Source organism: Manis pentadactyla, chromosome 2, assembly GCF_030020395.1.
Source record: "Manis pentadactyla isolate mManPen7 chromosome 2, mManPen7.hap1, whole genome shotgun sequence".
Lineage (NCBI taxonomy): Eukaryota > Metazoa > Chordata > Mammalia > Pholidota > Manidae > Manis > Manis pentadactyla.
Window position 1 is genome coordinate 228,869,099 of NC_080020.1, and position 15,382 is coordinate 228,884,480.

Here is a 15,382-nt window from a genome sequence, read left to right on the forward strand (position 1 = left end):
ATATCTACCTTTTAAGTTTGTTGAGAGGCTCCTTTAATGAGCTAAGGGACCAGGGGCGCCTGTGAGCTTCCCAGCAAGTACAGGCTGCCACCACTGGGCAGTGGTTGATTGCATAGGAAGGGAAGTTGCATTCCAGAGGACAGGTGATCCTACCTGGAGGACCTGGAGTAGCAGCACACACAGGCATTCATCAGTAACGCCTGTGGGCAGGCTGGGGCTTCAACTCCACTGAGCAAGTGAAAAAGCTGCATGAAAGAGCCAGGGGACTTAATATTTAACCTGAGCTTTAACAGAGCCCTCTGTTCCTTCAGCTGATTAATTCACAGGTTCCTGGGTCTCCAGTAAGAACAGGAATGTAAGTGTCTTGCCAGCTCTCTGGAACCATGGGCTGGTTCTGTGCAGAAGTGGCCATCCAAACAGTGCAGGGTTGCTCTTCTTGGTGAGGGTGTTTGAGCTTAAAGTTGGATATTTCATGTTTGGTGCACTCTCTTCTTAGCTTCTGTGATAAACAGGACTTGCTAATGGCCACATTGCCCTGCCCAGCAGTGCCCTCTCCTTTATCTCCTCCCATTACACAATTCCCTCAGGATGATAAATAACTGCAACAAAGCCTAGAACCTGAGTATGCTTTGAGTGGCCTCCCAATCTCCAACTCAAAACTGGGTGTTTGTGGAAAGGTGAGCCAGCCTATGACTGTGCAGTGAATCTGCAAGAAGGGAACAGGTTCCTTGAGGCCAGCAACTGTGGATACTGTACCGGACAGTCATAATGTTTGTCCTCTCCACAGCCCCAGCGAAGGGATGGTCCTTCTGCACAAGCCATTGCCATAGCTCAGTGGGCCAGGTGAGGGCACCTGGACTTACAGCTCTCCAGTGGCTGGGTCCTGCCCCCTAGTCAACATCCCACCGGCCCAGAGCTCCGCACCCCAAGTAACAACTCAAGAGGAAAAGGTGTGTTCAGAGAGCCGCAGAGTAAGCCAGACAGAGACCTGGGCCTTTCTCCTCACACAGGAATGGGGTGGGGTGGGGGACAATGCCCTGTCCATGTGAAGACCTTCAATCATCCTCCGATTTGCATACCTCCTGCCGGCTCCCACCTTTGTTCACCAGCTGACTGCTTCTCAGAGCCTGGCTGTCAGAAGGCCGACTCCTGTTTCCCCTCCAGCTCCTGACCTGGTACCATAGGCTGTCACTTTTCCTACTGATCCATGTGGTAACTCCCCACTACTAGATTTCCATCTTCTGGAACTGTGTTGGAATGTTTCTCTTGTGATTTTCTGTCCCCTTTCCAACTCTTCCCCCATCTCTTTTCTTTTCTGAACTTCCGTTTTTTAGCTTCAATATCTTAACTTCAGTGGGGTCTCAAGTACTGAGAGAAACCAACTGTGTGCCTGACCTGCCATTTTGAACCAGAAGCCTGTTAGTGTCTCTAAGCAATGAGAACCGGTCCACTAAAGGGAAGTCTGCATCACAAACCCTGCTTTCCAGCTTTTGTTTAAATGGGGATAAGTCATCCATGTTTTACTGCAGATGGTCAGAATTTTTTACACTGTTACAGAATGGGCCAAATCCATCATAATGTATAATGCCAACTCTGAGGACTTCAGGTACTTATTTCTGAGTAAAAATTGCAAAGGAGTTCTGTAACTCATTGTCCTTAATGAATAGTGTTAACTCTTCCTTACGTTTCCCCCCACCCCTCTCAGTGGTGAAGACAAGAAGCCAAATGCAAAAGCATGGACACTTCGCAAGAAGACAATAGCAGGTACGTGGATACGTCTGGCCAAATGTATCAACAATAATTGACAGCACTCAATTACAATCGGCTCACTAAAATTATTGAAGTAGCATTAAAAATAGAAACATGGCTTGCCTATGTTTCAAATGCTGCCTCATTTCTCATTTGAATACAAACACTATCTGCATATTCATAATAACCAGCCCCTCACAATTGATGGGCATACCCGGTTTTATGGCACTTTGCATTTTTGTGCTTTGCAGATTTTGCATTTTTTGCAGACTGAAAGTCGGTGGCAACCTGCCGTCAAGCAAGTCTATTGGCACCATTTTCCCAACAGCATTTGCTCACTTTGTATCTATGTGTCACATTTTGGTAATTCTTGCGATATTTCAAACTTGTTCATTGTATTTGTTAGGGTGATCTGTGATCAGTGAGCTTTGATGTTACTGCAGTAATCGCTTTGGGGAGCCACAAACCACACTAGCATAAGACAGCAAACTTAATTGATGAATGTTGTGTGTGTTCTGACTGCTCCACCAACTGGCCATTCCCTGACTTCTCTCCCTCTCCTCAGGCCTCCCTACTCCCTGAGACACAACAGTATTAAAATTTGGCAATTAATAACCCTACAACAGCTTCTGAGTGTTCAAGTGAAAGAGTCAAACTATATGGCAAATATCATTGTCTTATTTTCAGGCCTTGCCACAGCCACCCCAGCTTCATCAACCATCACCCCTGTCAGTCAGCAGCCATCGACACCAAGGCCAGACCCTCCACCAGCAGGAAGATGACAGCTTCCTGAAAGCTCAGATGATGGTGAGCATTTCTGGCAATAAGGTATTTTTAAATTAAGGTATGTATATTTTTGGGGACATAATGCTATTGCACACTTTCCAGACTACAGTATAGTGCGAACGTAACTTTTTTAAAATTTTGGTATCATTAATCTAAAATTACATGAGGAACATTATGTTTGCTAGACTCCCCCCCTCACCAAGTGCCCCCCCACATACCCCATTAGTCACTGTCCATCAGCGTAGTAAGATGCTGTAGAATCACTACTTGTCTTCTCTGTGTTGCACATCCCTCCCTATGCCCCCCCCCACATTATACATGCTAATTGTAAGGCCCCTTTTCTTCTTCCCCTTCCCTTACCCCTCCCTTCCCACCCATTCTCCCCAGTCCCTTTCCCTTTGGTAACTGTTAGTCCATTCTTGGGTTCTGTGAGTCTGCTGCTGTTTGTTCCTTCGGTTTTTCCTTTGTTCTTATACTCCACATATGAGTGAAATCATTTGGTACTTGTCTTTCTCCACCTGGCTTATTTCACTGAGCATAATACCCTCTAGCTCCATCCATGTTGTTGCAAATGGGAGGATTTGTTTCTTTCTTATGGCTGAATAATATTCCATTACGTATATGTTCCACATCTTTATCCATTCATTTACTGATGGACACTTAGGTTGCTTCCATTTCTTGGCTATTGTAAATAGTGCTGCGATAAACATAGGGGTGCATCTGTCTTTTTCAAACTGGGCTGCTACACTCTTAGGGTAAATACCTAGAAGTGGGGTTCCTGGGTCAAATGGTATTTCTATTTTGAGTTTTTGAGGAACCTCCATACTGCTTTCCACAATGGTTGAACTAGTTTACATTCCCACCAGCAGTGTAGGAGGGTTCCCCTTTCTCCACAACCTCACCAACATTCGTTGCTGTTTGTCAAATGTAACTTTTATATGCACTGGGATACAAAAAATTAATCTGACTCACTGTCTTGTGATATTCACGTTATTGCAGTGGTCTGGAACCTAACCTGCAGTATCTCTTGAACTGCGCCTGTGTCTCCTATGTGAGAGCTAGTGATGTGTCAGGAATGGTGGAAAATGACAGAGGTTTTGAGCAGGGAGAGCAGATCTGGGGTCCCTGAAGAAGGGTGCTCTAGTGGGGCGCTTTAAAGGGGGTGGGCTTTGACAGCCTACTGTATTAGGGGTGGTCCTCGGGCTGTGGTAGGAAAGGATCTATCTGCTCCAGGTGCCCAGCCAGTCCTGTTGCCAAGGAAAACATCACAGAAAGCCCTCCTGCAGAAAGTATAAACAACTATAGTTCCCTCCCCAAATTTAATTTGTTCACTGCAGTGAAGTTCCTGTTTTTCCAGGAGTTAAGCAGACATCTCCCAAGCTGGGCCTCATCTTCTATCCACCTCACTAGCCACCCACCACCACGTTCACTGCAGAAAGAAGCCCTTTAGCTGGAAAGCCGTGGCTGCCAGGATGCTTACTTAAGAGGGACTGACCCCATTTTCAATGTCCCAATATTCCTGGGACTTTGCCAGCCCTTTGAGACAAAGAGGTTCTTGTTTAGTTCTACAGATGATCTTATTGGTCATGTGGGAAAGCTTAGGTTGTTTGTTTATTATGGGAAGCTTCTAATAAAATCAGTCTGGGTTTTTAGCATATTTGGTGGAAGCCAGTCTCCAAATGTAGCTGATTTTAAATGCACTCTGAGTGGAAAGAACACAGGCTTTGGCATTACTCTCACAAAAGCAGAGTGAGCTAGACAAGTCTGGGGAAAGAGGATTGGAATCAACAGTGGTCAGAAAAATCAATTGCTCTAGGAGGTGAACACAGGGAGCTTTGGATATATTTAAACTATGAGTCATATGCCTACACTCTACTTAGGCAGGAGCAAAACATGTTTTCCTTTAAATGATTAAACTCAGTTGTACTTAGTTCACGAAAAATTTATTTAACTTCTGAATGTTTTTTTCCCCCTAGGCTTAAAGAGTTTCAAGATGAGATTTGTTTTCTTAAAAAGAAAACATTATTAATAGCTTCCAAACTAGATCCATCTGCGGACTCAGAGCATCCAAATGATATCAAAGACTGTCTTGGGCCCATCTCCTCCAACTGGGTGGTTAAGACAGCCCACTGAAACAATAAAAATTTAAAAAGGAAGGGGAGTTATAAATACTTCCTTGGTCTCTTGATAATGACATGCAAATGGATATGGGCTTTAATCCCATACTTTGTCTTGGGCGTAAGGTTTTTACTGCCTACTCCTAAATTTTAAGTCTGAAGTTAGCCAAAATTTCACTGTAACAATTACTCTGCAACCCCGTCTGGATTCAGTTAATGACAAGTCAAGATACCTGAGTTAAACCCAGGATGCCTGAGTTGCTCTGCTCAGGAAACGTTGGGTTTCTAAGTAAGCGGGGCGGAGAGAAGTCGTGAGGTCTAAGGACCAACGGTACCATCACTGGGTTTGGACTGGCTTTGGAGGGTTTCCTGCTCTTATTTTGGGGTTAGTTCACTTAAAAATAATAAGCGTTTTATTTTCTTTCCTTTTTACTCTCCAATGACCAAAAGGTGGAATTATGATCAGCAGCTACTGATGTTTCCTTTGATTTTTTCTTGGGTCAAGAGGATGTTTTCTCTGTCTTCCTCTTTTAAACTTTTCATTCCCGAAAGTGATTACTTTTTTTGATAAAGCTCAGCATTGGGGCACCGGAGCTCCGACGCCGCGGGAGGCCCGGCCAGGATTCCCGGGCCCTCCACTGCCCGCCGCGGCGCCGCCCGCCCGGGGCCTCGTCCCCCCGTCCCTCCCTCGGGCCGGCCTCAGGGCATCCGCGCGGGAGGGCAGGGCAGACACCCGGGCGGTGGCCCCGCGGGCGACGCCGGCACCCACCCCCGCTTTCTCCGGCCTCGGGGGTTCCTCGCCCGCCCGCCCGCCCCTTCCGTCACTTCGCCCCTGGAGGACCGGGGGGCTCGGAGAGGTCGGGCGGCCGCCGCCCACTAGGCCCGCGAGGTCGCCTCCGCGCTCTCGTCAGTCTTGGCTCGGGAGCGCGCTCCACAAAGGGGCACCCCGCGCGCCGACTTCGCCCAGGGCCTGCGGCACCCCGGCCTTCCCAGCGCTTCCGGGCGGCGGTCCCCGGCGGGGAGGGGCCGGGAGGCAGCCGGGGAGGGGACGCCCCGCCCCGCCCCGGCCCCCGCGTTCCGGCCCGGCCCCCTCGCCCTCCCCGGCCCGGCAAGCACCCCGCCCCCGCCCCGGGCCGCGCTCCCGCGGAGCGGCCGACCTGATTGCGGGCGGGCGCGCGATGGGCAGCGGCAGCAGCCGGAGCGGCCGGGCTCTGAGGCGCCTGCGCAGCCGCGACAGCCTCCCGGCAGGGCCCGGCGGGACAGCCCCGGACGGCGGGACGGGGCCGCTGGCTGCGGCGGCGGCGGCCCGGGAGGTGGAGGCGGAGGCGGAGGCGGAGGAGGGGGCGGACGGCCGCCACCGCGACCCCGCGGCGCCCCCTGACGGCGAGGACGACACCCTGCGCCTGCTGGACGAGCTGCTGGCAGAGTCCGCGGCCTGGGGCGCGGAGGAGCCAACCCCGCGGGGCCCGGCGCGACCCCGACCCGCAGCCGGCGCCGGGAGCTCGGTGAGTGGCGGAGCCGCGCAGCCCGCAGGGCGCACCGTCTCCCCGGCCACCCCCGCCCCTGTCCCCAGCGCTGTCCCGCAGCCCTCTCCTGCGCGTCCCTCCCCAGCTGCGGTCTCCCACCCGCCTCCAGGGCCTGCCCGGTGCCCATGGCACCCTCCGCTGCGCCATGTCACCCCCGTCCCGCTGCCTCAGAATCTCTTTTGCGGACCACACGGCGTCTCCTTTCCTAACACCCCCTCTAATTTTCTCCCTCTGTTCCTTCTCTGGGTGCTGGTTTAACTGCCTTCAGTTTTGGAGTAACAGTGCTGGAAGCAGCCTTAAAGGGCAGGAGACGGGCGTCCCTTGGCAGAAATGCATCATCTGGGCTTGCTCTGGCCAGAGCTCCCTTTTTTTTCCTTCTGGAACAGTGTGTCCACCCTCAAAGTACAGCATCCGGGCTCCTTGCAGCTTAGCAGGGAGCTGGCCAGGGGTGCTGCTCTTCTCTGGAGTACTTTCCCCTTGGCCAGCCCCTGGGGACACTGTTGGAGGCGGATGCTAAGTGCCGGGACCGGTAGCCAAACAGTGGTTCACGAACGCCCTGTGTGTCAGACACATCAGAATCTTTGCCTTGCTGGTCAAACAATTCGCACATTACTGGCTATTTTTAAGACGCTGTTGAATTCCTTTTTGGCTTCCCTATTCTCTCTTACAGAACACTTGTAATAACAGCCCTGCTGGTTTAGAAAAACAATAAAAATGAGCACTCTGGTTTGGCAACAGTCTTCACTCCAGCAGAGCTGAATGAACATAGTCTTTAACATCAGCTCCTGGGCTTGGAGAGGATGCTGAAGGCAGTGCCCCCTCCCCTGGAGCCAGGCAGACTTTGCTTAACAACTGCTGGGACCTGAGGGAAGTGTCTTCTGGGCAGCCACCGAGCAGCAGAATCCTGACAGGGCCTCGGTGAGGGGGTTGGGGGAGCACTGGCCCAACCAGTGAGCTGCAGTTAGAAGGACTGAATTCTTCTAACAAGATTCCTGTAAGACTACTTCAGCATCCAGTTATATAACACTACAAATGGATAAACAGTTGAGAAATTTGGGGAAAATTCTGAGATAGCATGGAAGCAAACTGTTAGTGTTCCATTTTCAAGTGCTTAGGAAACTTCAGAAGGGAAAACGAGAGGAGGACAGAAAGAATGGATTTCCCCCTGATTCACTGAGTAGGTTTGACTCTTGGGGGTAGGGCTGCCTTCCTCATTCTGTCATTTCTTAGGCACTGTTTGAGCACCTACTGTGTGCAGATGTCACTCTAAATGCTAGGACAAAGAAAATATTGGAATTTTGATGAATTGTTATTGAAACCCTTACTCAGAAGTTGGCCCTTCTTCAAAATGTTGGAAATGATGTTCCTGAGGACAGGACAGATGCTTGATTGAGCAAGTAAATAGTACCATTTTAAATTTTTTAGGAAGGACGGATGAAGACCTCCCTTAGGTTCATAATTATCTAGCATTTTTGGAGGAGAGAACTATTCCTAAGAGAATATCAAACTCAAGTGAAATTATCTCTTTAAGCACCCACATTTAAAAATTGTAAGCCCTGTTGATTAGAACTTCTTGGAGACCCTATGTGTATGTCTGAACCCATCATTCTGAATATTATGTATTACATTTGGCTGTCCAAGAATAATTGTCGCCAATATTTTAATGAGCACTTGGATCTCAAACATGTATTAACTCTTTTAATCTTTACCCTGTTATTATCCATTTTTACAGATGAGGAAGAGGAAACATAACAGAGAGGTTAAGTAACTTGACTAAAGCCACACAGTTAAGCCAGAGCAAAGATCAGACCGTCAACAGTCAGACTCCTGCACCCTTATTATCAAAATGGCCCTGACAGCTGTGAGGCTCGCTTGCTACTGCATTTCTGTCCTGGGTCCACCCTCAGTCTTCAAACTGTCGCTTTTTAGTGTTGTTAGCCTATAAGCAACCGACCAGCCTTCTCTGACTCCCCCACCGGAAGAGCCACGTCTCTGAGCCGCCCTCGCTAGTGGAATCGCATAAGCATCCTTGCTAGCCCAGTGTTTAAAGAGCAGACCCCTCTGAGGTCAGGCCTGGAGAGGTTCCTCCCTGGCCTGAACAATCATTTCTTCAGTGAAGAGGCTTTGTGGCCATTATTTTAGTTGATTAAGTGCTCTTTTTTTTACCTATTTCTTAATTCTTGATTGTTTTTCTGATATAGTTGAGGTTGCTGGATAAGAATGAAATATTGCCATATTCCTTTTAAAGCTGGATTTTAAAAAATTTTAAAGAAGCATTTCAATCATTTAAAACCACCTCTAACCCAGAGTTTTTCTAGCTCTCATTGTGTATAAATTTTTCCCTGACATTTTGGCAGAAGCAGCTTTCAGTTAAACTCTTTTTTGACTGTGAACCATAATACTTTGCAGTGAAATACTAGATAGGAGGACTTTCACTCTGTATTGTAAGCTTAGGAAAAATTATGAGCAAATTTGAAGTAAGACACAAATGTAAAGGATACAGCAGTCCCCTTGCATTTGGGTTTATGTTACAAACCCCCAAGTCCAGGAAACAAGATCTCATGGGAAAAAATGGGATGGATGAGGCCAAGGTCCCTGGTGGACCCATGATAGTCTGTGTGTGTCTGTGTGAGTATTTATGTTCCCTAATGTAACTATGAGACAGTTCACCAAATAAAGAGAACATCAGTACGTTCCTATCTTCCAATCCAGTTCTATACACTCTTCTGGGTATCAGTACAAATCAGCTAGAAAGAAGTCTTCTGGGCAGTCATAAGTTGTAGTGTGGGTGCACTGCAGAAATGTTTGTGAAATTTGGCTTTGCGGCAGATGATACTTATATGGAAGAGAGGGGAGGATGTGTTTTTGGGCACCTATTCTGGGTGAGGGACCAAGTTAGGTACTTCATAGTCATGTTCCACATTTCTGTCTTCCAACAGCCTGTGGGTAAATATTGCCTTCTCTTTTTTACAAGGAGGCCATTTCAGCTCTGAGACTTTTATAACTGATCCAAAGTCATGTGGCCAAGAAGTGAGGGAGGCAGTTTGTATGCAGGTCTGTTCCCAGAATGCTCCATGCATTTTCCACTTTCCAGATGTTCAAGTCACAGGGCAGATCCAACAGTTTCAGTGATCTGCTCACAACAGTGATCTGCCCGTTTCTCTTTAGTGTGTGATTTTTTTAAAAATTCAGTAATATCTGATGTTCAACACTTCTGCCACCCTCACCACCCTCAAGAACGTATATTTTCTCTAATGAAAGCACCACCCTTCTTGCCCTCATAACACCCCTTGACTGTTATCGCCAGCAACCTACTTACTCATTCAGATGTTTATGTGCTTAGGGGTCATACGACTTTCACTAAAACTTGTGAGACTCACGTGTATTTACTTAACATGTTACACCTGTAAACAGCATCCTTTTACTCGAGCATTTGCATGAGACTGCGTGTGTAGGCATGTTGCTGGTTGCATAGTGGCAAACAGAGAACATGACAGAAGGAAAGACAAGGTCTGTTTCCCCTCCTGTATCAGTTTTGATTTTTATGAAACAGATTTTCATGACATAAAAGATACGTACAGAAAGAGACAGAGAAAACTGGAATGAGATATATCAAAATATTATCAGTAATACCTGTGGAGGATCAACTGAGCCATTTTCATTTCCTTTTTTATGTATTTCTGTTTTCCAGTTTTTCTACAATGAGCACTTATTCCATTTTTTGTAAAGTTAATATAGGGCTTATTTTTTTAATTTAAAACCTCTCATTAGTAAGATCATGTTAATTTCTTGTATTGAAAAAGAAATTGCAGTTCAGTTCTAATTGCTTAGAGATTCTTCGGGTGTAGAAAAGGCATGCCAGATACTAGCCATGGTTTATTATGGCTGTTCGGAGAGCCAGCTCCCATTGCCCACCGTTTTATTTAATCATCGCCGGAACAGGTACCTGCAGAGTAGCCCTTGCCTCCCCCCAACTACATGTCACAGACAAGGGGACAAGGCAGAGAGGTAGTTAACTTGGCTAAGGTCATGCAGTGTGATAGAGCCAGCCCAAGTCTTTCTGACTGTACTTCCTAAAAGGGCTGTGGATTACACTTGAATTTTAATTGAGCAAATTTGCCCTCAGGAGGGATTATAACTTGTTTCCCGATTTCCTCCAGTGCTCAGTTTTTCTCCGAGATGGGTTTCCATTCCCCCAACCTAGAGCCTTCAACAGCTTCCCTGATTATGTACAAGATGCTAAAAATGTGTCCAACACAGCAAACGTTATGCTTACTTTTAAATGTTTGTTTTTAAAATTAGAATATGTAATATACATGCACATGAGAAAAAAATCTCCTGGTTGTCTTTTTCAGTACAAGAAATTAACATGATCTTACTAATGAGAGGTTTTAAATTAAAAAAATAAGCCCTATATTAACTTCACAAAAAATGGAGTAAGTGCTCATTGTAGAAAAATTGGAAAACAGAACTACATAAAAAAGGAAATAAAAATGGCACAGTTGATCCTCCATAGGTATTACTGATATTTTGATATATTTCATTCCAGTTTTCTCTGTCTCTTTCTGTACGTATCTTTTATGTCATGAAGATCACAGTGTATATGTACCACTTACCACATCTTTTTATTTAACATTATAAAAGCATTTCTCCCATCATGCTGTCCTCATCATAGGCCTGCCACATGGAGATGCTGAGATAACCAAGCTATTTCCAGGTCAGTTTTATGTTTGTTTATTATTTTCCATGCTGAGAATCTTAAGAAAATTGTAAAGGCAAAGATAATATTGTATCATTAACAATTTTAAATGTTTCCCAATATACTCTAACTTATCAGCTGTCAGGTGTTTTCATTTATTCTTTTAGATATATAAATGGTGATATCATTGAAGTTATAGCATTCTATTTTGAATTTTTTTTACTTAAACTATCATAAGCAGCTTTTCTTGTTGCTGCATATTACTCTTACTTATTATTTTATTGATGCAGAATGTTCCATCAAGTTCATGTACTTTAATTCACTAAACCATATTCTATTACTGGCCTGGATTAATTTTTTACTTTGTGCTTAGGCCATCTTAGGTACCCAAGGCAGAATTCTTTTCCAGAAGTCAGTGGAGTTTTAAAATCAACAGTATATTAATGGGATAGTGAAACTGAAAACTCTTTAGGGTGGGAAAATTGTGTGAGAAAAGCTAAGCGTTTAGATAATATGTTTTATTAAGTTTATTTAATCAAGTGTGGTTTTAGAAAAGTCTATCAATATCTCTGCCAATTAGTGGCCTATTAATTAGGAAAATGTTCCATATAATATCGATACATCCACTCACTATATGTTTTTATAGGCCCTACATGTGCCAAGTTCTAGGTGCTGGTTATACATCAGTGAACCAAGCAGACAAAGCCTCCTCTAACATTCTGGTCATGTAAGTCCAGCAGGGAGCAAAATAAAGTATGAAGAACAGCAGGGGTGGGGGGACAGCAGGGTTGGCCTGGGCTGTCACTTTAAATAGGTGGGCTAGGAAGGTGTTACTGTGGAGGTGGCTTTGGGCAAAGACATGAAGGAGGTGAGGGCCAGCCACACTTTTGTGGGAACCAGTGTTCTAAATCGAGGGGCAAGTCAGAGGCCCTGGGGTGAGCCTGGAGTTGGGCTCAAAGAGCAGCCAACTGGGCGGTGTGGCTGGAGCAGAGCAAGGTCAGGGGAGTGGGAGGCCTGGTGTCTGGGCAGAGCATGGCAGACCTTTGGTCACTATGAGCCCATGGCTTTTACTTTAAAGAGATGGAGAATGCTGGAGGGTTTTGAACAGAGGATGACATGATTGACATTAAGGGGAGTTTGACATTAAGGGGAGAGGTTGGGTTTAGAATTAGAAATTTGGAGCTATTAGAACATAGGAGGGTTGCAGTTAGATCAGATCACCAATAATAATGATGTCAGCTAACCCCTGCCTCTGCCACTGACTGTGCCAGACCCTGGTCTGGGTGTTCACGCATATGAGCCTAGCGTGACAAGAGGCCGAGGAGTGGGCACTGCTGTGTCCAGATGTTGACAAGATGAGAGGGCCTCCTTGTTTTAAGGCTCACCTGGCTGCCATGTTGATGATGAGTCAGTTGGAATGGGTGGCAGGGGTGAAGCTGATGGGAGAGGAGTCGGGAGACTTCTGAGTGATCCAAGGGAGGAGAGAGAATGGTTTGGACCTGAGTGGTAGTGAGGTTGGTGGTAAGGAGTAGTTGGCTTAGGGACACAGATTAAAGACAGAGGCCACCAGTGCACTGATGGATTGGCTGTGGGATGTGCAAGAAAGGAGTAGGTGACCCCAAAGTTTTTGGCTTGAGCAGCTAAAAGGATGTAGTTGCTGTTAACTGGCATGGGAAATGTGGAAAGGGCAGGTTTTGGGTGGTGTTAATCAGGAATTTGGTTTTGAATTTTCAGTTTCAGGTGCCTATTAGACATCCAGATAGGTCAAGTGAAAAGCTCTTTGTAGGAGTTTGACATTAATGGGAGAGGTTGGGTTTAGAATTAGAAATTTGGAGCTATTAGAACATAGGAGGGTTGCAGTTAGATCAGATCACCAATAATAATGATGTCAGCTAACCCCTGCCTCTGCCACTGACTGTGCCAGACCCTGGTCTGGGTGTTCACGCATATGAGCCTAGCACGACAAGAGGCCGAGGAGTGGGCACTGCTGTGTCCAGATGTTGACAAGATGAGAGGGCCTCCTAAGGGACATGCCAGAGGGAACAGTGGTGAAGGGGGAAGAAAACCAAGATGCAGAGTCTGGAAGCCAAGGGAGGAAAGTGTTGCAGGAAGGAGGCGAACTGACCACTGAATTTATCAACTACGAGGTCCCACGTGCCCTTGGTAGGAGCCATTTCGCCACTGGGGCAGTCTGAATGGGCTGCAGGCACTGGAGAGTGGGAGGCAAGTCGCTGGAGCATAGTGACACTTCCAGGGAGGTTCTTGACACAGCACAGTTGTAGTGGACAGCCATGAGGATGGCTCTGTTAGCATACTAAGTTAACCATAAAATCTCTGTCCCAGAAAAGGGCTAGATAAAATAAATTTTTGAGATTCAAAGTGCCAGTGAAATTCAAGAGCACCCTTAAAGAAGAAATTTTGATTCAGTTCAATAAATTCAGTACTTTTACTACCAGGTGATATTTCAGACACCTCCCTGCCTAATAAATCTGGGTCACTCAAGGTCTAGGGAAGTTCGTTGTCTGAGAATTTTTCTGTTGTAATTATAGCACATTCTTTGCAAGAAGTCCAAGGGCAATAAGTCCTCTACTTAGGCTGAATGAATCCATCACTCACTATTTTGCAAAGATTCCATTTTGCTATAGCAAATGAGGACCAGCATAATTCTTTCTTGTCTGTTACCATCAGCCAGGACTTTACAGTAATCCTGGTTCACAGCTGCTAATGGATGTGAAGGTGAAAACAAGCAATCAAAGTCATTACATGACTGGAAAGCAGATCTACCAGAAGGATTTAAAAGGGATGGATAATGGACTTTTGGCAAAAAAGCCACTATTTTGAAGATAGTTGCCATCTGTCTGCAATCACATCTATAGAACGAACACAAACTTAACTGGCAGTAAGTGGTATCTGATCAGTCTAGGATATGTGCAAGAGTAAAACACAGTGCTGGCCCCAAAAAGCTCAAAACTGTGTTGGGGGAGGACTGTGTCAGTGAGCATTTGTCATGCATCATGGAAGCCCTGTTTAGAAGAATGTAAGAATTTTTACACACACAGAGGAGTCGAATAATGTCATCTGAGGCAGATGTCTCCCCAGTGGCCCTGCCATCTGTGTAATTCTAAGCAATCAGTTAGGTTTTCCAGGAGTTGAAAAAGGATGGAGCATTCAAGAAAGAGGGAACCGCATGTAGAGAAACTCCGAGGGATGAAAGTGCTCCAGAACAGTGTGTGGTCCAGTGTGGCTGGACAGCCAGGTGATCGCAGACGGGTTGCAAAAGGCAACGAGGTCAGGTTTGGGCTGTGATTTTACAACCTTCCAGGCTAAGGAGTTGAATTTATCCTGTAAGCACTGGCGGAGCCAGGAGAAGTTTTCTGTATTTATTATTTCTAAATGTTTGTTTTAAAAATTAGATAATGCATATGCAAATGAGAAAAGATGTAAAAGGTACACAGCAAGTTTCCCTTCCACCATGTCCCCACCATTTCCTCAGTCCCCTTCCCCAGAGACACCACCATCTCAGTTTCTTGTGTCCCCTCCCAGTCCCTTTGGGAAGGTAAGGGGTGGCAGGAGGGCAGGGGCATGACAGGACCGAATCAGGAGAGTGCTGCAGTAACCCCAGTGAGGCACGATGGGAGAAGGGAGATGTTTCTAGAAAGGTGCCAAGGTTTCTTGCGTGTATAGTTGGTGGATAACGATGCTTGGTGTTGTACAAGCTGGGTTTGGGTACGAGGCAGACTTGTTCCTTGGATGTCAGAGACTCACACCCACTGTAGAAGTGGTGGGATTGGTGCTGTCACTGTGTGATCAGCTAGATGGGGGCTGCGGGCGCAGCATGTGGACGGGCAGGGGAGAGTGCTAACTTGGAAGCCTGGAGAACAGCAAAAACTGAAGGAAGACTCTTCTCAGGAGATCTACAAAACCAGTAAGATTCTTAAGTGTGCTTGGAGACGGGGGTGGGGCATATGGCCTCTGAGGGCCCCCTGTGCTGCGCTGGTGCTCGGGTCGGGAGGGCGCCCCGCCGTGTCAGGGCTGGAAGCAGTGTCGCAGTGCCCGGCCTGATGCCGGGCCTCAGCAGTTGCTGCTGGATGCTGGGTACAGGGAGGCGTGGGCATGAAGTGGCCAGGATGTCACTGCCGTGTGTGCCCCCCCGGGAGGTGCTGGGGAAGGCTTGGCACCGGAGCTTTGGGTTCCCACAGCGGCTGGGCTCCGAGCAGGAGCAGCAGGGGTCTGGGCAGAACAGAGGGTCTTACACACCTAAACGCCAGGAGCTCGCTACAGCAAGGAGGGCCGCCCCTAGTTCAAGGCCACCCATTCAGCTTCCCTCTGACTCCGTCTAGGGCCCCTTTAGTTTAACAGTTTGAGAATCACAGATTGCCAGAGCTGAAGGGAACACAGGGGCCACCTGAGCCTCTCGTGTATATCGGAAGCCTTGGGGGACCAGCAGGGTGACAGCCCAGGTCCACTGTGGGACCAGGTCACGCCAGGTCACCTGCCTGCATGTG

The 15,382-nt window shown here is 47.0% G+C and overlaps 2 protein-coding genes and 1 long non-coding RNA gene across 7 annotated transcripts in view; 1 reads left to right on the forward strand and 2 right to left on the reverse strand.

Annotated features, from left to right (window-relative positions):
• RRM2 (ribonucleotide reductase regulatory subunit M2) overlaps positions 1 to 15,382 on the reverse strand; it is a 59,354-nt gene that overhangs the window by 25,406 nt on the left and 18,566 nt on the right. The window lies entirely within an intron of this gene.
• Positions 4,463 to 5,951, reverse strand: LOC130682640 (uncharacterized). Its single transcript, XR_008995954.1, has 2 exons — positions 5,810 to 5,951; positions 4,463 to 4,664 (listed from the first exon to the last, which is right to left on the reverse strand). It is a non-coding gene; the product is annotated as an uncharacterized LOC130682640 (long non-coding RNA).
• The window catches only part of CYS1 (cystin 1), a 28,772-nt gene continuing 19,124 nt past the window's right edge, over positions 5,735 to 15,382 (forward strand). Inside the window, exons 1-2 of one of the 3 annotated variants that reach the window (XR_008995953.1) lie at positions 5,831 to 6,157; positions 14,635 to 14,802. Coding sequence is in view for 2 of the 3 variants with exons in the window: in XM_057497456.1 (XP_057353439.1) it covers positions 5,831 to 6,157; positions 14,635 to 14,739 (432 nt within the window). In the remaining variant the exon portion in view is untranslated. Of the gene's footprint in view, positions 6,158 to 14,634; positions 15,354 to 15,382 lie in introns of those variants that run through there. The other 2 variants (XM_057497456.1, XM_036881662.2) reach the window with 2 other exon arrangements.